Source organism: Halichondria panicea, chromosome 8 (genome assembly GCF_963675165.1).
Source record: "Halichondria panicea chromosome 8, odHalPani1.1, whole genome shotgun sequence".
Taxonomy (NCBI): domain Eukaryota; kingdom Metazoa; phylum Porifera; class Demospongiae; order Suberitida; family Halichondriidae; genus Halichondria; species Halichondria panicea.
Window position 1 is genome coordinate 3,001,261 of NC_087384.1, and position 21,827 is coordinate 3,023,087.

Consider the following 21,827-nt stretch of genomic DNA (forward strand, 5'->3'; position numbering starts at 1 on the left):
TGGTGAGTTATTGCTGCTGCTGCTTCTACAGCTTTGGGTGATTCCCAAAGCTGAACGTTTTCGTAGACATTGCCGTTCTAGCGCTTGTTCAAGGCAATGAACAACCAATCCTCTTGCGCTTTTTTTGTCTTTATTTTTAAATCCACATAATTCATCATGAGTTTTTTTAAATGAATCTCCTTCCACTACGAGACCAATCGTGTGATGATCGTACACTATGATGATTACTGAAAATAGTGAAAGCAGTGTCAGATGCCATGGGCACTTTGAGTTCTTCCAGATGCAGCTCCCGCTCAGGAGGAGGAAAATCAAAGAGCTGCTGTGTGTGCCGTCTGCGTCATGCACAAGATTCAGCATTTCGTATACAAACGCTGGTTGTATAAATACAGCGATGTGTGGTCCATGCTAGCAGAGTAAGACTTATAATTTCTTGCCCAGGAGCCTCGAGTTAATAGGGTTATTATGCCTCGAGGCGTAGCCGCACGAGGGATAACGGTAAAGCTGACTGTGTGTGTGTGTGTGTGTGTGTGTCTGTGTGTCTGTTCCAGCTGTAACTGCTCAACGGTTGCAATGCGACGAAAACTAACAGCTTCTATAGGCTTCTAGCCACGTTCTCTTGGATTTTGATTCGTGGATTAGCAAACTAAAGCTTCTTTCTCGAGTTATGGCTAGTTTGACTCACATTGAAGGCTGTTGCAGTCTCTTCAGAATCTTTCATAGCATCATCTGTCCGCACATACTTTCTATTCAACATATGAGTTAGCCTTGCACTAAAGCGCTAGCTTTTTGTTAGCTACAAGACTCAGAAAATATCTGTTAAAACAGCTAGCTAGCAGTAGCCATTGATCTGTTTGGACACACCCTTTATTATTCCTGTGGATGTAATGCGCATGCGCGCTCATTCCCCACGTGTGAGAAACCAAGATCCAGATCCAGATCCTCCTGGCAGAATCATCTTTGTCTTGAGGGCCTGGTAAGCCACAAAACACTACCATATAACAATATAGATAACAATATGCATGTACACAGGTCTGATATTATATACACTGAACTACAGATCCTGGAAGAATCAATTTTCTTCTTTCTTGAGGTCCTGGTAAGCCACATAATACAATAAATAACAACAATAGATGCATGTAAATAAGTCTTTTCTTCTCAGTGACTTTATATAGGTAAGCTAACTTTAATATAAAATTCATTATAGAAACTAATATAACACTCTAATACTTTTGAGCGAAAGCAAAAACATGGCGAGAGGCATTAGCACAGCGCCAGCTTGAACACTAGTCTTAATAGGGTTATCGTGAACGAGTGCTTGTAGATTCTGTCCGTAAAAACTACTCATCTCGCCCACCACGAGATTTCGACTTCGACTATGAGTTGAGGAGGTTGAGGATTCTGGAGATCGGCCTGCTGAGCTGTTTTTTTTCCCCTTTTCGGCTGCAATTACAAACCAAATTATGGCTGGCTCACACGGTTCATCTTGATGTTTGCATTTGTTCCCATCATTGACGCTGTAGCTGTGAGCAATGGCCAAAAAATGAACTCTGGTGAATGCATTAGCATCAGCGTGAGCATAACTAGTTTTACCAACGATGGGCTGAAAAGCGTCGATTGAAAATGTTGTATTAGCTTGCGCTTGCCTAGTTGCAGCTGAAAGCTTGCTCAGAGACATTGCAGCGAAAACTGTGTGTGGGTTTTAATAGGGTTTTTCAATAGCAGCATAATATACTATGATTCGCTTACTTCACTGATTTCACTTTTGTGGGGTTGAGGCTTCGAGAGGAGGAGCTGGTTAGCACGTTGAGAGGAGGGGCTGGTTTGCACTGTGAGAGGAGAACTGGTTTGCACTGTGAGAGGAGGGGCTGGTTTGCACTGTGAATGGAGCGACAGGTTCCCACTGTAGCTGGTAGAGGAGGGGCTAGTTTGCACTGTGACAGGATTTGCACTTGAGAGAAAAATATTCTTTAAAGAGTTTTGAAAATTAGGCTTGCATGGTACATTGGTTTTACCTAGTACTCACTGACCAATGGGATACCCGACCAATGGGATACCCGCTTGAACGCAAATATTGAATGGATAGAAGCTAGCTGTAACCAAGCAGTATACAAAGAAACTGGGGCCTGAGGGAAAACTGGGTCTTGGTAACAGTAAGAATGCTGCATATCCTTCGATACTACATTGCTGTAATAAGCCAGTTTATTTGAAGTAAGTACATTATTTATACTCACTCAAGTAGTATCTACAGCTATACGACTACACAACTCGTCATTCATTAAAATATAATCATCGAATGCATAACAATAACACTATACATGCAGGAATCGTCATCTCATCCAGTACACCAACAAAGGAACCAGCATGTTTTAGTGGTGTGTGGAACGACACACTATCACAGTTCGTTCGAGACCAAGTCTGGTAAGAGTTTCTTCCACAATACCACAGAAACCACAATTATCTCAGGAAGTGGATCTATTAACCCTTTAACCGTCACGGGCCACGATCATGGCCCGCAATAGTGACTTTTTTTGCGAAATTCTAATTCTGCGATACTTAGGAAGTAGCTCGAACTACGCACATCCCTGTATAGAGGAAGAGCTGTAGAATCACGTGCAATTTAGTCTAGAAATTTCCAAGCCACATTGCTATGTTAAAATTTCATTAGCATCTTATCGCACGAAGTTTATAGCTATGGCTAGGTTGTTTACTTGTGCTGATGTGCTTGAGGACAGCAATGGCGATGTCTGCCTATGATGGAGAGGGGATAGTAGGATACCTCCCAAAGGCTACCAGCTTTATGCCAGACGCTGATGAACTGTCTGGGACTGAGGACATGCACCTAGACGCTAGTGCTATGGACCAGGACGGTAAAAGACCAGGAGAGGGCTCACTGTGTGACTCTGGCAAGTAGTATAGTATAGCTAGAATATCAGTAGTAAGTATAGTATAGCTAAAATAGAATTAGCAGTAATGAACAGTCTTTATGTGAGCTTGTAAATTTCATAGATCGTTCACCGATATTGTACGTATTGTACTTCAAATTGATATATCTTAGCACTGTTACATTCATATGATGTGAAAATCAAGCTTAGTCAACTAGGCTGATCCAACTAGGCTGATCCATAAAAAAAAAATTTTTGGATTTTATCTCACCGCTGGCCGAGCATTTAAAATGATAAAAACGGGTGAGCGTAATAACCGTGGTTGTTATGGCAACATATGTTGCACCATTTTATTCCTTGTTGTATGGGCATTCTATTGGTATATGGTTGCTAGGCATTTTATTGCTCTGGAAACCCGATAGAGAATTTACAGAGACATTTCACTTCACTGTTAATTAACGGGTTAAGACAGTTGACAGTGCAGCATGCACTTTTGACAGCCAAGACAGCCAAGCCCAATGCACTACATTTATCTTGGTGAGTGGGTACAACATGCTTGTTTGATACCTGGTTGTAAGGAAGGCCTGGTCACAATCGACGGCAATGAAAAGCTAACAAGGGCTATGTGTGCAGCACCGAAGGACAAAGTGAAGTGCCCAGTGAATCACACCAACCTAGTGCAGTGTTGTTCCAGGTCACCAACTCAAAGGTGGGCAACATCAGAAAGCCAGCAAATTTTGTGAGATTCAGCAGTAGAAACGATGACGAGTCTCTGACACTGACTGTTAGCATACTAATAGTACTGATCGCTTCCGATGCAGATAGTAGCGAACTGTTGACTGGTTGTCGTAAACACTTTTTGACAGAACAGCTGGTAGCAGTGCGGCCATGTGGAGTTGTCGTCAATTCCTGTGAAATGTTTATGTACATGTACGGAAGAGATATAGATCAGTTGAAGCAATTTGAAGAAAAAGGGAGCGTATGTGGCAGATTTTCTTTTGAAGAATGTTAAGTTTATGGGGTTAGGGTCAGGACATACTGAGCAGTGTTGTCAGCCACCTAGTGTTGTTTATCCTCGATATCATCCACTTAACGACGATTTTGTTGAAGCGAACACAGAGTGTCTTTCAAGTGGTTATGCATGAAGCAGCATCGATTTAACTTTTTTATGATCATGTAAACTTCTATACATACCTTCATTGTTGTGGTGTTTCTATTATTACTAGGTATTATGTTTGCTAATGATCACTAACCCTAACCCTTGTTGTCTAACTTGACTCTATCCCCTATATCCCTAACCCTAACCCAAATCTATCCCTCTCCATCCTAACCCTAACCCTAACCCCTCCTAACCCTAACTCCTAACTCTATCCCTAACCTAAACCTAAGTCTAACCCAGCGGGTTTGAACCCATCATGGACTTTCATATTTTGAGTTGTGGTTAGAGAAGGAGACACTAATTAACCACAGAATGTCAATGAGGGATCTATGATACATGTTTGTGCAAGGGTGCATGAGGAGACCAGACACTAAAAGAAGATTAGAGGGTTGCAACTTATAATGGAAAGGGTGTGTCCATGGAGATTTCTTTTGAATGGGTGTGGTTCTCTTGGTTCATGGTTTAATTAGAATGAAACCCGGGCCCTTAGTGTAACTGACTTGGTTTGTAGTTATCTGCTGAACCCTTTGCCCTAATTTAACCCTTTAACCGTCGGATTCTTAATTAACAGTGAAGTGAAATGTCTGTAAATTCTCTATCGGGTTTCCAGAGCAATAAAATGCCTAGCAACCATATACCAATAGAACGCCCATACAACAAGGAATAAAATGGTGCAACTGGTGCAACCTTACGCTCACCTGTTTTTATCATTTTAAATGCTCGGCCAGCGGTGAGATAAAATCCAAAAAATTTTTTTTTATGGATCAGCCTATCATATGGTATAAAGGCTTGACTAAGCTTGATTCTAAGCTTGATTCTAAGCTTGATTTTCACATCATATTGAATGTAACAGTATATCAATTTGACGTACATGTATTACTATATCGGTGAACGATCTATGAAATTTTACAAGCTCACATAAAGACTGTTCATTACTGCTAATTCTATATTAGCTATACTATACTTACTACAGATATACTATACTACTTGCCAGAGTCACACAGTGCTCTAGCGTCTAGGTCCATGTCATGCATGTCCTCAGTCCCAGACAGTTCATCAGCGTCTGGCATAAAGCTAGTAGCCTTTGGGAGGTATCCTACTATCCCCTCTCCTTCATAGGCACTGTCATCACCAGAGGAGACATCGCCATTGCTGTCCTCAAGCTGTTCAAGCACATCGGCACAAGTAAACAACCTAGCCATAGTTCGTGCCGTAAGATGCTAATGAAATTTTAACATACTAAATTGCACGTGATTCTACAGCTCTTCTTCTATACAGGGATGTGCGTAGTTCGAGCTACTTCCTAAGTATCGCAGAATTAGAATTTCGCAAAAAAAGTCACTATTGCGGGCCACGATCGTAGGGTTAACTAAACCATGCCCATATGGAACTACCGTATCAAACCCCCTCCCACTGTAAGGCTAACCCTCGCGCAAAAAATTTGCTGGTGAAAGTGTCTTTGACCAATGTAGTACCAAACTACATTGTTAAAACAGTCCTCTAGCCTGATGAAAACTTGTTTGTGGGTGACCACTATGTTGCTCAATAATAATGTGAGATTAAGCTTGTTCCTGCAGCCGTACCAATACACAGTGAAATATCGACAAGGGAAAAGCAACGGGAAGGCAGACGAACAAGTTTATTGCAGAAGAGGTGGGTAGGAGTGTGAAAGACTATGTTTCTTAGTTGGTTATTGTTTGTGCTTTTGTTCGTTATTGTATAGGGTTACTGTTCATGTATGCCAGGCAATGATTACAGCTGTTATAGTGTTAAATAGACTACATTCACTTATTTGGTATGTTGTGCAATACTGTACACCCAAGGTGTTAATCCCTCTCTCCTGCCCTGTAAGATCCCGTCAAACCAGTTTTAGAACCTGACAAACAGGAAGTGTTCAGGAGTGTATAAAAGGACAGTGTGTTAGATTTTGAGTTTTAGTTGTTTTTGTGATGTTAAAGTTTATGCGATGTTGTGGAATTGATGTTGTTAAATGAAGATTGTTGAATTGAATTGTGAGAACTTAATAGTCTTTTGGTGGCAGCGGTGGGATCCTATTGAGCTAGACGAGCTGGAGGAAGCAATTGGTGAAACTCAACCCTCACTGTAAAGGACTGAACAGTTTATGAGTACACGAGTCTACAACACATCTATGGCACAGGACGATGGCAGCATGGAGCCAGCATGGAGCGGATTCTACAGATGCTACTGGAAGAACGACAGTCGCGAGAATGCTAGACGCGATGCCGAACGAGAGACTGCACATCAGCTGCAGATAAGGGAGCAGATGGAAGCCATGCGGGGCTGGATGGAGCATAGTGGTGCTCGAGAACAGGAGCGAGCTGGCCGAGCACGGTTGTCGAAGTTATCGGATTCGGAAGACATCGAGGCTGGTCTTCAAGCTTGCCGAGGCGTATGCAGCAGTTGACGAGTTAAAGAGGCGATTCTGAGACGGTACGATGTGAGCGAAGAGAGTTATCGCAGACGATTTCAAGTGACCCGAAAAAGCAAGAATGAGACTTTTCGAGAGCTAGCAGTGACGCTAGCAAAGAAGGCCGGATGCTGTCGGAGAAGAAGCCCAAGTGTGGAAACGAAGCTGGATGCCTGGCAGATGATTATGTGCAGGCGAGATGGTGTGTGGATCGGGGATGGACAAAGGAGCAGACTGGAGAACCGAGAAAATGTCACAAGTGTGGAAAGCCTGGACATTTCGCTAGGGTGTGCTCAGGAAACTTCAGAGAGGCTGAATTCGGACAAGAAGGAGAGCCCTAGGTTTGAACCCAAAAAGGTAAAATGTTTTAATTGTGGTGTATTGGGGATTGTGGTGTATTGGGGCTTCCAGGTGCCCAGAGAAAGTTGTGCCGATCAGTAGGTTTGGACTGGTAGAAGGTCAAACGGTGGCAGATATTGTGTTGGATACTGGGTGCTTTAGAACGATGGTGCATAAGAACCTGGTAGATAAGACGAAGTATCTGGAAGGAGAAGCAGTAACAATACGATGCATTATACAAACGGCCCCTTGGCAGCAGTGTTGCCTACATCAGTGTTGCTGGGAACGGATGTTGTTGCAGGAAAACCCAAGTATCAGACATACAGCTGCAGTGTATGTGGTGCGAACACGTGGTCAGACCAGACAGGAGGAAGCCGAAGATGCTATGAAGAAAAAGAGAGAACCAAAATGGTGGAGACGACAGCTGAAACGCAATTGGTTGGTAGTGAATTCGATGACGATTTGTTTGAAGAGAATAAACCCTACTTGAGCCGGAGTCAGAAGAGAACAGAGGATAGAACATGGCCTAGTGCGTGCTCAAGATCCCCCACTAATCAAGATCCCCCACTAAACAAAAGTGAGGTACGTAGTATTGTTGGACAGTAAATTTACAGCAAACTGACGACACTCTGAAGCATGTACGAGCTGGAATGACTGATACTGGGTTCTTAGAACGAGACGGATTGATTTATAGACGATGGGTGCCAGCTAAGCGAGAGGCCGAGGAGGTGTTGCCAAAGGACTATCGTCATAATGTTTTACATATTGCACACACTAGGTGGACACCTTGGAAAGAAGAAAACAGCCAGGAGAGTTATGGACAGGTTCTATTGACCAACTTTGTTTGGTGACGTTAAAGACTATTGCCGTAGCTGTGCCAGAAGTGTACCCGGAGGCGAGGTGCCACTCCCCTGTATCTCCACCCCGTTTGAACGAATTGCCTTGGACATCATTGGCCCACTGCCAAGGAACCGCTCAGGAAACCGGTACGTCCTTGTGATATGTGATTATGGAACTAGATACCCAGAAGCGAAATTGATCGATGCGGAGCACGTGCTAGTGAAGCCTCCCGAAAGAGATCCTCACCGATCAGGGGACCAACTTCACCTCACAGATGTTGGCCGAACTGCTTGGAGTAAAAGCTAGCCCCCAAACATTCGAACAGACACTGAAAGAGATGCTCAGAAAATCAGCAGCAGAGGATGGTAAGGATTGGGACAAGCTAATCCCATATGTTTTGTTTGCATACAGAGAAGTCCCACAAGAAAGTACAGGATACTCCCCATTTGAGCTGCTCTATGGCCGTGATGTCAGAGGACTGTATTGAAGGAGGCTGATGAAAGTATTTCCACCATGTTCTGCTAATGCGAGAAAGAATGGCTGCACAAAAGTCTCAGAAGCGTTACTATGATCGAGGCACCAGAGAGAGAACAGGTCAGAGGCGGATCTAGACATTAGAAAAGGGTGGTTCCTAAAAGCAATTGGTAAAAGGATAATGAGCCCAGCAGCGCAAAAATTGGACCACGCCCACTTCCGGTATACCCTCCGCCCATTTCCGGTGTCGTTTCCTGTCACCTGAGTGCTAGGCCAAGCTGCTAGGGAGGTCTATTATAGTACCGTAGTCTAGCTATAGCTATGGCTCCAGTGCAGTGATAGCATCCTGTGACTCTGAACCTACAATTGAAGTTGTTTTTATTTATAAGTTTTGTTGTTTATTTATATGATTTGGATTTTTATTTATGTGAAACCGTACCTGCTCTACTCTTTTTGAGAATGGTTCCTGTTACTCATTGTTGTATAATAAGTAAGTCTGGTTAAACATAATTACCACAATCAAAGCCATCTTGTATCCAATTAATTACTGCTTACTATGCAATTTTTGCAACGCGATCAGTTGAGAAAGAGTAAAGAAGCTGCCACTGCTTTTAGCTAAGTTCTGTTCCTTCTAGAGTGGACTACATGCAGGTATTGACATTACTACATAAGTAGAATAGGTAAAACATGACTGTAAATGACTGTAGATTGCTAAAAATCAATTTTAATATTTTGAGCAAAAGGGGGGTTCCTTTGCTCCCTTGGATCTCCCCCTGGATCTACCTCTGCAGGTCCTCGTGCTACTTCCGACCACAAGCTCAAGGGCAAAGTGAACTATTTGGTAAACCTACACGATCGGCGTAAAAGCAAACGAGTATTCCACGGGCTAACAAGCACTAACTACTTTGTTGAAGAGGCGACCGATGACACTGAAGGGTGAAGAGTTAAGTTCAGAACAAAAAGAAAAGTTGAAAGAAGTTCTTGACACCTACGCAGATGTGTTAACGGCCACTCCTGGATGTACCAATCTGGCGTCGCACACTATTACAACGGGACTCCTACAACTAAACTACCACCCTATCGACTACCGCAGGCTTATCGAGCAGCCGTAAAACAAGAGCTGCTAGATCATGGAATTATCGAACCGTCATCCAGCGACTGGGCATCACCGATAGTTTTGGTTGGAAAGGACTATCGAAATGTGTCGAATATGGATGCAGGATAATCTAGGAGAGGCCAAGTTTATCAGTACCCTGGACTTGTCACGTGGCTATTGGCAAGTACCTGTGGAAACCGGAGGCACAGGCAAAGACAGCGTTTACCACACCCTTTGGTTTGTTTCAGTTTCGGAGGATGCCATTTGGCCGCTCCCAGCCACGTTCCAGCGGATGGTCGACAAACGGTCTGCAGCATTGTGCAAATGCTTACTTGGATGACATTGTGATATACAGTGGAACCTGGCAGGATCACCTGGCCATTGTACTGGATCGAATTCGAGCTGCTGGCCTCACTGTAAAGCCCAAAAAATGCCAATTTGGAACAAATCAGTGTGTATATTTGGGGTTTGTTGTGGGCAATGGAACAGTGCAACTTGAACACCCGAAGATAGATGCAATTGAAAACTTTGAAAAGCCGAAAACATACCTCGGAATGACGGGATATTATCGTAAATTTATTCCTGATTATTCTACGGTCGCTTGTTCCCTTACAGATTTAACACGAGGAAAAGCTCCCTCTCAGGTGAAATGGACCGCAGACTGAAACAGCATTTCAACACCTTAAAAAATGCTTGTGCTCAAAACCAATACTCCGGAGTCCAGACTTTAGCCGTGAATTCATCTTACAAACTGATGCGTCAGACAGAGGGGTTGGAGCAGTACTTAGCCAGAAGGATGATGAGGGTAACGAACACCCTACTGCTTGCAAACTGTTGGAGAAAAATACTCGACTATAGAGAAAGAATGTTTGGTGATTAAATTGGGAGTTGGTGCCTACTTACTAGGTGCCTACTTACTAGGCCGACCCTTTACAATTCAGACTGACCATCGTTCCCTAGAATGGTTGGACCGGATCAAAGAGAACAATGCGAGATTAACACGATGGAGCTTGTTCCTGAGTAGTTGTACTTAAATGTAAATATCTTATGATTGGAACATTTCTAAGAAAATCCGAAGGAATAAGCTACAAAATACACAGTGAAATATCGACAAGGGAAAAGCAACGGGAATGCAGACGCTCTTTCCCGAGGGCCGTAAACAAGTTTATTGCAGGAGAGGTGGGTAGGAGTGTGAAAGACTATGTTTGTGCTTTTGTTCGTTATTGTATAGGGTTACTGTTCATGTATGCCAGGCAATGATTATAGCTGTTATAGTGTTAAATAGACTACATTCACTTATTTGGTATGTTGTGCAATAGTATACGACTGTACACCCAAGGTCCTCTCTCCTGCCCTGTACTCTCCTGCCCTGTAAGATCCCGTCAAACCAGTTTTAGAACCTGACAAACAGGAAGTGTTCAGGAGTGTATAAAAGGACAGTGTGTTAGATTTTGAGTTTTAGTTGTTTTTGTGATGTTAAAGTTTATGCGATGTTGTGGAATTGATGTTGTTAAATGAAATTGAATTGGGAGAACTTAATAGTCTAGAAGTGGATCTTTTACATTGGCTGATGCTAACAAATCAAGCTTCCCTGAGTTGTTACGGTTAGCTTATGTGATGTTCGTACAGATTTGGGACCCTAAGGGGGACCTAAATGTCCCTTGGGGTCCCAAAAACCCCAGCGACCCTGAAAGTTGGCTAGTGCTCGTCATGCTGAGTTGTTACGGGTACACCCTAGGGGACAGGGACTTTGGGGTCCCACGAATCCTAGCGACCTTGAAAGTTGGCTGGTGCTAGCTTCCTCATCATGCTGAGTTGTTACGGTTAGCTTATGTGATTAGCTTATGTGAGACGCTAGGGGACGTAAATGTCCCTAGCGAGTTGGCTGGTGCTAACAAGTCAAGCTTCGTCATCATGCTGAGTTGTTACGGTTAGCTTATGTGAGGTTCGTACAGATTTGGGACTCCAGGGGACGCTTTGGAGTCCCACGAACCCCAGCGACCCTGAAAGTTGGCTGGTGCTAACAAGTCAAGCTTGAGTTGTTACGGTTAGCTTATGTGAGGTTCGTACAAATTTGGGACGACTCCAGGGGACGCCCTTGTGATCCTGAAAGTTGGCTGGTGTTAACAAGTCAAGCTTCCTCATCATGCTGAGTTGTTACAGTTAGTTTATGAGGTTTGTACACATTTGGGACGCTACACTGTAAAAACTAGTGGGTCGTTTTAACATACTAGTGGGTCAACTGACATTATGAGCAGTGGGTCACACACGGGTCATATCCACAAAAGTGATGATTCAATGGATGGTTATGTCGATTTTGACTCACTTTATATGAAATAACCCGTATGTTAAATGAAGATGGGTAAAGTGTACCCGGTAAAGTGAGTCAAACATACCTTGTATGTATGTTACATGCAAGTGGGTCTTATAAAATAACTCTTTGTTTATTTGCAACGACGTTGGAAAAGCTACCTATAATAATTAATGTCATTCAGTATTATTTTCTATATATTGCGTATATGTCATCATTTTAACAATCAGTATAATTATTATACACTTGTCATCACTGCTATTAAACAAAAATTCTATATGGTCACATGACCTCACAACAATCAGTGTTTGTAAATTAATGGTGTACTTGTGAAGTACTTGGTATAACGCTAAATGACTCACAAGAACAACCGAGTAAGTATTGTCTAAGCACACCTCATAGCGGTGATTAAAACCTAATGTTGTATAAAGTTGAGCAGCAACATATATTGAGTCTCGGACAACAACAACATGCCTGATTTCACCAAAGATTGGGTAGTCTGTATCCTCAGGTTTTTTCAAACAGATAACTCCACTTGACAGATAACTCCACTTGGGCGAAACTCTTGTCCTAGACATTTTACACAAGAACTACTGCAGAACAAGTCCAGTTATTAAGGTTTTATGACTCACTTACACAGGTAAAAACAGCTTATTTGGAAACGTTGTCATTATGATAGCTTTCAACTGTGACGGGTGGAAGCTCTCAAGGGGATACTCGTCAACTAAAAAACAACATTTATCGCAAATAAATATCTCAACTAAGATTACCTTTGTGGATTTCATCACCACATATAGGAAATTGGTCCTTTCCACTCCAGGAGAAGGTAACAGGTGCATGCACATGTAATTTTGGTGCCGTTCCGCTATAGTCTTGGGGAGATTTTTGAAATTCTTTCCCACAAACTGTTTCAGCTGCGAATTTTTCGCTTCAAAGCGCATACACCACTGATGACGAAGGGGGCCAAACCTGCATCATTACAAAAGGTAGCCTTATACGTGTTTGTGTGCCGTGTTTGTGTGCAAACAGTTTTCACACCTAAAACACGTTGACTAAGACAAATGCAACTTACAGTCTAACTTGGGGTGATCGAGTCAGGATAGAGTCTGAGAAGGTAGTCCTCTATTGATAGTTGTAGAGTCTCTATAGAATCGCTCGTAAACTCAAATGCTGTGCACAGAACCATAACAGACAACAACCCCAAGTAACAGATCCAGTGAGGATCATCGTTAGGAACAAATTCACCAACCATAAGCGGAAGAAGCCGTCCTAGCAACCACATTTGTGATGCTGCAAAGGAGCACGCATATGCATACATGCATGTATTTATTTGTATGGATTCATGTACAACAAATTAATTACCTGATTGTACAATCTTTTTGTCCTCTGCAGTCAGGTGATCTCTATCGATAGGTCGAGGCTTATTCATCTTTTCACTGTACCCATACTTGAAAATCGAAATTTGGGTATTAAGCTGTTGTAGAGTGAAAAATCGCTTCTGAGAGATGCAGTAACGAACCAATGCGACGAGGCAAAACACCCTCAAATATGATATGCATTATGTCAAGCACGAACAAACATCAAATCCAGGTGCTTCGTGTAAAATACTGAGACCGAACTGTCTTGAGAAAGAAGGGTCACTGTCGACTAACTCACAGTAGTACGTAACTTATCACACTGGAGCTATATCAATGCATGGATATGTCAATTAATGTCTGTTTCCTGTATGTATGCGTATATACTATGATAATGCCATACAGTTCACCTTTTGACAGAGTTCCTGTTTGGTGATCATACATGTTCAACAGCCTCGGTAAGCCCCACCTACACCCACACCTGCTGCCGGGGTATCCGCAAGATACACCAGCAAAGAACCTTTCAATTGCTTTTCGCTATCACCCCATTGTACAGTTATTCCCTGAACGTATCAGGATTTTTAATATTGATGTGCAATAATTATAAACTCACAGTAGAGCCTAGAGTTTTCAAATCTTTGACAGCAGAGGATAATATTCGGTCGATACCGTACTACGTTCGCATTAATCACTGCTAATCACTGCTAAAAGCTGAATGTACTTCGTCAATGGGGGCAGGGTGTACATTTAATAACGTCCAATAGAAAACAGCTGAAAAAGTGTTTATAACATTATAATCATAATTACCTATTTCCCCTGCGTAAGCCAAGCGGATTGGCTACCTCTAACTCATCATGGTAGAATGCAAGCCGTAACTCATTCGTCTGCGATGCTCCCTTGGCATATGCTCCGTCCATAACGTCGCGAAGGACACCATGCATGCGATAGACCTCCTCCTGAATGTCGTTTTTTCTGAGTAAAGCCTATTTGATAACACATTATTATGGTATACACATTGATTCAAAAGACTCACCTTGAGGGACTTTAAAAGTGGTACGTAGTAAAATCTATCGTACATTCGTACAGCCTTTTTCCGAACCCTCCTCATTTTCCACTCAAGGTGAGATCCCAGAGTGACAGGTGTGGATTCCTGTAAGAAAACAATTTTTAAAGATGCTACTCAATATCTATTTTACTCACCACAAGCTGAAAATTTTCCCTGAAATACTTCCTTTGTAGATAAAATGATTGAAGGCCACCGAACATATCCTTGGCAACATCAACCCTTTTTTTTATCAAAAGAAGTGCCTCGTCCAAACTAGAATCACCAGTACCAGCTGTAATAGAATCTCGACAGCAAGGAAGGAAGCTGTTGACGACACCACATGGTCTATTGCAGTTTGAGTGATTGAGTATTTTTCTTTCAATCCAAGGATATAACGTGCCTCGAGCCACTTCTTGTCTAACTGTAGGTGAGTTTCTTCAGATCTTTGACTGGTACATGATTCATCTGCATTGAGAGTGGGCTGGACGAAATTTTCTGGCTCTGAATCTTCATCGTCCTGGACATAGGTACTTTCTATAGTGTGCTTTCTGTATGCACTAAGTTTCTTGAAGGATCTGTTGCAAAATGAACAGTAAACATGAAAGTTGGGATCATCTCTATGAACAGTGTAGATGTGCTTCTGCAAGTGGTAGCGAAGGTGCACATGGAACACCGGTAGACTTCTTTTGTTGTGCCATATTAGGCTTTGAGGACCTCAGGCCTCAGGCCAGGAGGGAGGAGCTGCATGCAGCTTGGTTGCTACGGTACAGGACAATTTCGAGCATGCGCAGTACGTGCACAGCTGGCTATCTGCAGCTAGCTGGTCGGCCATGGACACTCTATCCACTGAGGAGATTTGTAAGCGCCTTTGTGAAAGAGGAATAGATGACACTTCTATAAGAGGTAAGGTCTCTAGTAGTAATTATTATGAGAGGTTTTTTTAACTTTATAATAATAGTGATTGACACTAGATATATATAAGTATAGCAAGCCAACCACATTAGCAATTGTTACCTGTTACCTATTACTACTTGCTACAAGATTCAAAACTCTTAAAATGTCCTTGTTACAGAAAATGATATTGATGGCGAAGCCCTGGTCGAGTTAGTAAACGACTTTAATGAGTTTTCCGCTCTCGTACCTATACCTATCGTGAGGCTGAAAATGAGAAAGTTCGTCAGAGATGTTCAGAGCCAGGTAATTCTGTCCTTGAGTAAAACTTTGTGCATATAGGAGGTGGCATGTGAAGAACTACCAAGGGTGGCAAAACGGCCCCTGAACCTGGATGTGAGTTAATACTAAGTGTGTTGCTATGTGTCACATGAAAAACTTTGTGCACATAGGAGGTGGTATGTAAAGAACTACCAAGGGTGGCAAAACGGCCCCTGAACCTGGATGTGAGTTAATACTAAGCGTGTTGCTATGTGTCACATGAAGCACTTTGTGCATATAGGAGGTGGTATGTACCAAGGGTGGCCCCTGAACCTGGATGTGAGTTATAAATAATGAATTATTTGTTTATAGGAAACTTCTGAAGACATCCTGAGTGCTCGTGAAACTAAAGATTCTGAACCGCCGATGAAAAAATTAGTAAGTATTCATATCGACCCATACGAATTATGAATTATCATAGTGTGCTCTTTCTTGCACTCATAGGAAAATGTCCTGGATCTTTCATTTGACATTAAAAATGTTCAGCTTCCCACCCATTTCTCACGAAGGGTTACGAATCTCATTGCTGATGGAACCTTAGCAGAGCCAGACAACCAACCGATCAGCGTTCATCCGAGAAATCGTCGACTTCTTCGATGGAGTTCTACCAGATCCTAGTGTCAGTGAATATGAAGCTATAAGTCGAAAGGTGGTCGAAAAATACCCCTCACTGCAAGACACAAGAAAAACCAAGTATTGGGTAAGTGAACTACAAATACCCTCGCATCCATTATTATAGCTATAATTTCCCTGCAGCAAACGCAATTGTCCCAGCGATATAGAAACAAGAGAAAGATGCACACGCGCATTAAGTCGAAAAGCTTCGCACTGACTGTTCCCAAGACTGAGCCGGATGAAGTTGAGAGTGAATCAGCAAAATCTATGAAAAAGCTTTTAGAATCGAAAAATCCTCCAGCTCAAACAATCCAAATGCTAATAAGTAGCAATGAGAATAGCATGGATGAGGAATCCTGAGATCTCTACTAGTATCATCATTGAAACATTTCCTGTTTTCAAAGAGCACAAATGGGTATAATTATGTGACATTAATACAGTAATTGTACATACTGATCGATACGCCGTATATGTATACACATCCATAGTTATCCTAGTAAAAATAATATACTCGTATGCCCTCGCATGCACTCACTTGCATTGTTTCGTCATTTCCAGCTTCTTTACGAGTTTAAGGAAATCATTAAAGAAACTTCAATTGTGGAGACCATTGAAGCAAATTGGCAGGCAGTTAACAAGAAAGTTCTCGGTGGAACGGGAAAGATGACATTTGGTGTTGAACGTCAGCTGCTGGAAGTTATTAACAAAAACATCTACCACAGGAAGCCTCCCAATCTTCCAGTAATTTTCGTTGAGGTATTATACTTAGATTGAACACAGTCACTTACATACACGCACTCCGCACTTTTTACTGAGTAAACTATAACATGAATGTATAATTATAATATTCACATCATTATTGTAATGTTCTTCACTGAACCACACATTTCTGTCCTAATTATAATCGTTTTCGTTTTCGGCTTGTGACAAGATTGACATCTTTTTCAAGTCTGAAATTTGCGAGCCTCAACTCTTGGTTTTCCACGAAGACGACCAAATTGTTCAAATGTTTTTGATAGCAGCGCTAATGGAATTGCCTTCCATGGATTTAATTGGAGGAATAACATCTTTGATGGCGGCTTATTATGTTTTCGACATTGTTTACCCGAAATCTCTAAAAGCGACGTTTTTTTTCTTCAAGACATCCTCATGGATCAAAGCGATGGATCTACTAGGTACAGCATGTATATAAAAAACGCACATCAGTTTGAAATGACATTTATAGTGTAGTAAGTATTGATTGTTATTGTGCGCAATAATTATTTATTGCTTTATAATATTACTATATTAATTTTGTTCATGACATTCTCTATCTGTTGTGCTATGTCGTGTATAATTATACTGTTTATGTTACGAAATGCGAACTAACTGCTGTGTGGACCACATGCATGGTAATGGGAAAACAACCCACGAATGGGTGATTATAACACATGTGCATGGGGTAACTCGTGGGTCATTTTAACTACACGGTTCTTGGTGCTTTTAACCCACTTAAAAGGTAACCCATTGGTTACATTGCAAACATAACCCGTGAGTAGTGTGGGTCATTTGGTGAGACATTCAAATGACCCGCAACCGCGAGTCACTTTAACCCATTAGTTTTTATAGTGTAGGGGACGCTACAGGGCCCCACAAACCTCAGCAAAATGTTAACAAGTCAAGCTTCCTGCGTTTGTACAGATTTGGGACGCTAGGGGACTCCAGGGGACGCTACGGGGCAAGGGTTAGGATCAGCGGCCCACAAACCTCAGCAACCCTGAAAGTTGGCTAATGTTTCAAGCTTCCTCGTCAAGCTTATGTGAGGTTCGTACAGATTTGGGATGCTAGGGGAAGCTAGGGGACGTGATTGTCCCTTATATCGTCCCCAGTAAAACTAAAAGTAGGCAACAAATCAAGCTTCCTCATCAAGCTGAGTTGTTATAGTTAGGTTTGGTTCGTACACATTTGGGACGCGTGATTGTCTCCACAAACCCGAGCAATCTTGAAAGTTGGCTAATGTTAACAGGACGCTAGGGGACCTCCACAAATGCAAGCAATCCTTAAATGTTGTAACAAAACACAGTTAGGTTTTGTGATGTTCGTACACATTTGGGACACTAGGGGGACCCGAGTTATCCTGATAGTGGGTTAGTCTTTACAAGAGACCACGCCTCATGTTCTTACATGCCTCATGTCTTCAGTTACTGTTTGTAGCGCTTTTGGGACGACGCTAAGGGACGGGAATCTACCCTTTCGTTCCCACAAACCCCAGCAACCCGGCCACGTCTTGGCAAGAGACTACTCCCGACTAGTCTCCAGTATAGATGCAACCTTTGAATCATGGCTGGTAAATTTGGGACACATAAGGGACGCTTTGGACCAGTGAAGCGCGGCAATAAACAATTGGCGTACTGCAAAAGGAGTGGTTACTCTCTACCTCCCTTTCGGTCCCTTTTGGTTCCTTACCCTGAGCTCACTCTGGGAAAAAGAGGAGGGCTCGTTTTACTCAGTTAGCTCAGTTATAATACTTTACATTCATGATCTTTACCTATTCTTAATTGAATGCACAGTTATTGCCAGAGTCAAGTTTTGAGACGAATTCCAATTTTTTTTATTTAATACAGTGAGACACTGTACACAAGTTGCTGCTGGAGTGAGTTAGGGTTCGGGTTAGGGAACTCAGGGATAGATGATTATCACAGTTGTACAAACAGGTCTGTCATTTGACCTCTCTCAACAAGGCTCTGAGCAGTCAAAGAGCCTGTCGGAGATCAACCAGTCCTTCGACTGGGACACTGACGTTTATGTGACGTTTATGTGTCAATTTAATAGCGTGTTGCGGATTCGAGTCAAGCTATAGATGAGGTTTGTCTAATTATTGATATGACCCAGAGTAATTCATTTTTATGTCATGCAGATTTTTATGTCAGCCTAAGCAGCAACATCACACACAAATCACGCACACAATTGTTATTGTTGCATACAATTGTTATGTTCGTATAGGTTAGTCACATATCATTACGACTTAATCACAGAGTCCACGTGCAACCTCAAGTGTGCTTGGTGTAGACCAGGTTAGTCAAGACACATTCAGTCATCACACTAAACAATCATTATTACCTTACACCCGTGAAAGAGGAGACCACTCCCTTGGACAGCGTACTACTACAGAGTCCTCCCTCGAGTGTACACCTGAATGAGCTTCTGTCAACACACTAAACAACCTTCAGCATGACAGCGTACTACAGCATGCCACACCCGTGAAAGAGGAGACCACTCCCTTGGACAGCGTACTACTACAGAGTCCTCCCTCGAGTGTACACCTGAATGAGCAGGTTAGTCAAGTCACATTCTGCATCACATCTAAACAATACAGACTCCTGTGTAGACCTGAATCAACAGGTTACACATTCAGTCATCACACTACAGCATGACAGCGTACTACAGCTGAATGAGCAGGTTAGTCAACACACATTCAGTCATCACACTAAACGATCATTATTACACACAGCATGCCACACCCATGAAAGAGGAGCGTACTACAAAGTCCTCCCTCGTAGTCAAGACACATTCTGTCATCACAACCTTCAGCATGACATCGTACTACAGAGTCGTGTAGACCTGAATCAGCAGGACACATTCATTATTACATTCATTATTACATTCACAGCATGCCACAGGTCAAGGCCGCTAGGGCCACGAACTCCCAGGTGGGGCACCCGACCATTAGGAGCACGAGGGGGCAGCCTTCCGCTCCAATGCAGGAGAGATTAGGGGCAGCGCTTCCCCCTCAACCCCCTCAACAGCCCAACCATAATTATTGTTTAAGAAACATTTGATTAGTGTGGATGAGAAGGAGCGCACAAGCCCATGTCCAAATTTTTGAAATATGCACCAGACCCCCTCGCGGCAGAACCCGTCTGGAACCACCTCCTCAACAGAAAGCAGGTCCTGAATTACTGCTGGACCAAGCAGTAGGTGTTAACGGGAAGCTGTCCAAGCTAGAGGCACCAAGCTAGAGGCAGCACTAAAGTTCCTCAGAGCGACTACGTACTTACAAAGAGTCACTCCACATGTCGGAAGTTATGTTAGGGTGGAAGTGCACTTGGAGGAAGAATAAGTCGATCAAGAGAGCCGTAAGGCAAGAAATGATATCCACAGACGGCCTGGAGATGGATGACTTCCTATTTGTCGACCCCATCACTGATAAACTAATGGACGAGTGCTCAACGATTATATCTATCCCGCTCACATTCAGGTACAATTAGCTAACACTTGACCCTGACCTTATTCTAACCGTATACAGATCCTGGCAGAGACCTGGAGCAGTTAATAACTGCCTCTTGGCGCAGGATCAGCGTACTCTCTACGTGATCAAGTCATCTGGACGTGGACCTGTACGTCCAGTACATCCGCCCTGTCCAGATTGACGCTCTCTGGTGGACACAACTTCAATAAATTCAATCAAAGATCAAAGCAGATATTCCACCATTTCGGCTACGAGATCTCGTAAGTTAGCTGCTGCAGTGGCAGCTGGACCCGAAGGACACTGCCAGGCACCTCTCCTACTCGACCGAAACAGAGGTACTGCACTACCACACCTTTGCCTCTGCCTCACACTCTGCAAATGCAGATACACAAAGCGGTCAAAGACAAGGAATTCTCCTCCGACACCTCGGAGGACGAAGTCTACTAGGAAACGAACACGGGAGGACTCGCCGCTCCTAATTCCTAAGAGAGAGCAAGACCTCCGAGGAGATAAAAACTAGATCGACAGCACAACTGCAAGGTATTTCTCAGCCTTAACAATGCAGAGAGACTGCAAACAGATCTAAACATAAAGTACTCATCATAAGTACTCATGTTTGCAGTCCTGCTGTATTTTTGACCTGTTTACTTCTTCATTTATGTCACATGACCACTTATACCCATGATGATGTCATATGAGGGCTTGAAATTAATTAGGACGCAAAAATGTTTCAGAAACTCCTAAAGGACGGGACACCTTCCAAAAGGCCAAAAGGGACGGGACAATTTCCAAAAGGGACGGAGAAATTTTTACGAGAAAATTTTGGGACGAAAATATGGAAAATGGGACGAAAAAAATGTTTTGGGCGAGGAAGTTTCGTCCCTTTTTTCTTCGCTGGCAGAGGGACGAGATATCGGGACGGGGACATTTTGAGAACAAAAAAGGACGTTTTGGACCCTAAAAGGACGAACCGGAATCATATTATCTTTATCCCTATCCCTAACCCTATAACTATAACTATAACCCTAACCGAAATGTATTTCTAACGCTAACCTCTAACCTCCTAACATATCCCTAATACTATATATATCCCTATCTTCTATTATAATTTATACAGTTATACAAGTTAACAAATAATATATTGTATAGTGGTGATAATTCTTATTGTATAATTGATGTATATTTGTGTATAATTAATACAAGTTATACAACACATTGGGAATGTTTAAAATGAAAACAAAAAATAATAATTTGTGACAGGGCCTAGGAAAACAACCCTTATGGATGGAGCAAACTAATTAATTGTATTTTATTGCTTAATTAAATAAAGCAGTGCTTAAGCTTCAAATTGATTACAATATCACTCACTTTGCACCTTCCTACCCCAAAATATTTTCGGGTGAAAGGGGGACAGTATTGACCTACCGTTTTGAGAAACTAATGTTCGAAGTTCTATCCGCATACAAGAACAGCATGAAAAAATTCAATGGCTGCCTTGTAACGGCTATACAAAAAAATTTTCGGATAAAAAATTTTTTTTTAGTTAGAGGAGATATTGAAGTTACTTCTTACGAAAGAAAACCAAAATCCTAAAATAGCTCTAAATATTTTACTTTGTAGTGTACTGAACATTATTAGTTTGCTCCATAAGGGTTGTTTTCCTAGGCCCTGTCACATTTTTTTACTGTATTATTGTATTATTATGTCAGCACCACTATACAGTTATAATACAGTTATACAATATGTAGTATTGAGCTATAGCTAAATTTGTGCCTACAGTGTAAAATCTCAAATAAAATGTTATTGGTGTATAAGTATCTACAGTCCTTCTACTACCTCTCTG

The 21,827-nt window shown here is 42.3% G+C and overlaps 2 protein-coding genes and 2 long non-coding RNA genes across 7 annotated transcripts; 2 read left to right on the forward strand and 2 right to left on the reverse strand.

The window, feature by feature from the left end:
- The first annotated feature begins 246 nt into the window (after positions 1–246).
- LOC135339908 (uncharacterized) lies at positions 247–10,843 on the forward strand. Its single transcript, XR_010396135.1, has 4 exons — positions 247–973; positions 1,030–2,418; positions 5,619–8,773; positions 8,830–10,843. It is a non-coding gene; the product is annotated as an uncharacterized LOC135339908 (long non-coding RNA).
- An 862-nt stretch (positions 10,844–11,705) lies between these two features.
- On the reverse strand, positions 11,706–13,087 carry LOC135340190 (uncharacterized; the record flags this gene model as incomplete). The annotated part of the gene is made up of 5 exons (XM_064536512.1): positions 11,706–12,099; positions 12,166–12,498; positions 12,540–12,567; positions 12,607–12,819; positions 12,892–13,087. Coding segments are annotated over 5 exons (1,164 nt in total), but the record flags the coding sequence as incomplete, so codon positions are not given.
- Positions 12,971–17,735, reverse strand: LOC135339907 (uncharacterized). 2 transcript variants are annotated; one of them, XM_064536143.1, is made up of 6 exons: positions 14,085–17,735; positions 13,918–14,034; positions 13,727–13,867; positions 13,498–13,655; positions 13,295–13,447; positions 12,971–13,212 (listed from the first exon to the last, which is right to left on the reverse strand). In XM_064536143.1, the coding sequence occupies exons 1-4, from the start codon at positions 14,148–14,150 to the stop codon at positions 13,632–13,634; spliced, it is 348 nt and encodes a 115-aa protein (XP_064392213.1). In that variant the 5' UTR covers positions 14,151–17,735; the 3' UTR covers positions 12,971–13,212; positions 13,295–13,447; positions 13,498–13,631. The 2 variants fall into 2 exon arrangements, with proteins under 2 accessions (XP_064392213.1, XP_064392212.1); XM_064536142.1 differs by having other exon boundaries at positions 12,973–13,212; positions 13,498–13,595; positions 13,692–13,867.
- Positions 17,736–18,300: 565 nt separating this feature from the next.
- LOC135339910 (uncharacterized) lies at positions 18,301–21,197 on the forward strand. 3 transcript variants are annotated; one of them, XR_010396139.1, is made up of 6 exons: positions 18,301–18,388; positions 18,450–19,070; positions 19,124–19,194; positions 19,247–19,993; positions 20,042–20,319; positions 20,369–21,197. It is a non-coding gene; the product is annotated as an uncharacterized LOC135339910 (long non-coding RNA). The 3 variants fall into 3 exon arrangements; XR_010396137.1 differs by lacking the exon at positions 18,301–18,388 and having other exon boundaries at positions 18,463–18,600; positions 18,771–19,070; XR_010396138.1 differs by lacking the exon at positions 18,301–18,388 and having other exon boundaries at positions 18,501–18,600; positions 18,739–19,070.
- The last annotated feature ends 630 nt before the right edge of the window (positions 21,198–21,827 follow it).

What these genes read in the sequence shown, in the direction of transcription:
- LOC135339907 (XM_064536142.1), bottom strand. Translation starts at nt 14,150, where the DNA reads ATGTTCGGTGGCCTTCAATCATTTTATCTACAAAGGAAGTATTTCAGG. An exon ending in GGGAAAATTTTCAGCTTGTG is followed by an intron (nt 14,035 to 14,084) that starts GTGAGTAAAATA and finishes GTTTTCTTACAG; the next exon opens with GAATCCACACCTGTCACTCT. An exon ending in CACTTTTAAAGTCCCTCAAG is followed by an intron (nt 13,868 to 13,917) that starts GTGAGTCTTTTG and finishes GTTATCAAATAG; the next exon opens with GCTTTACTCAGAAAAAACGA.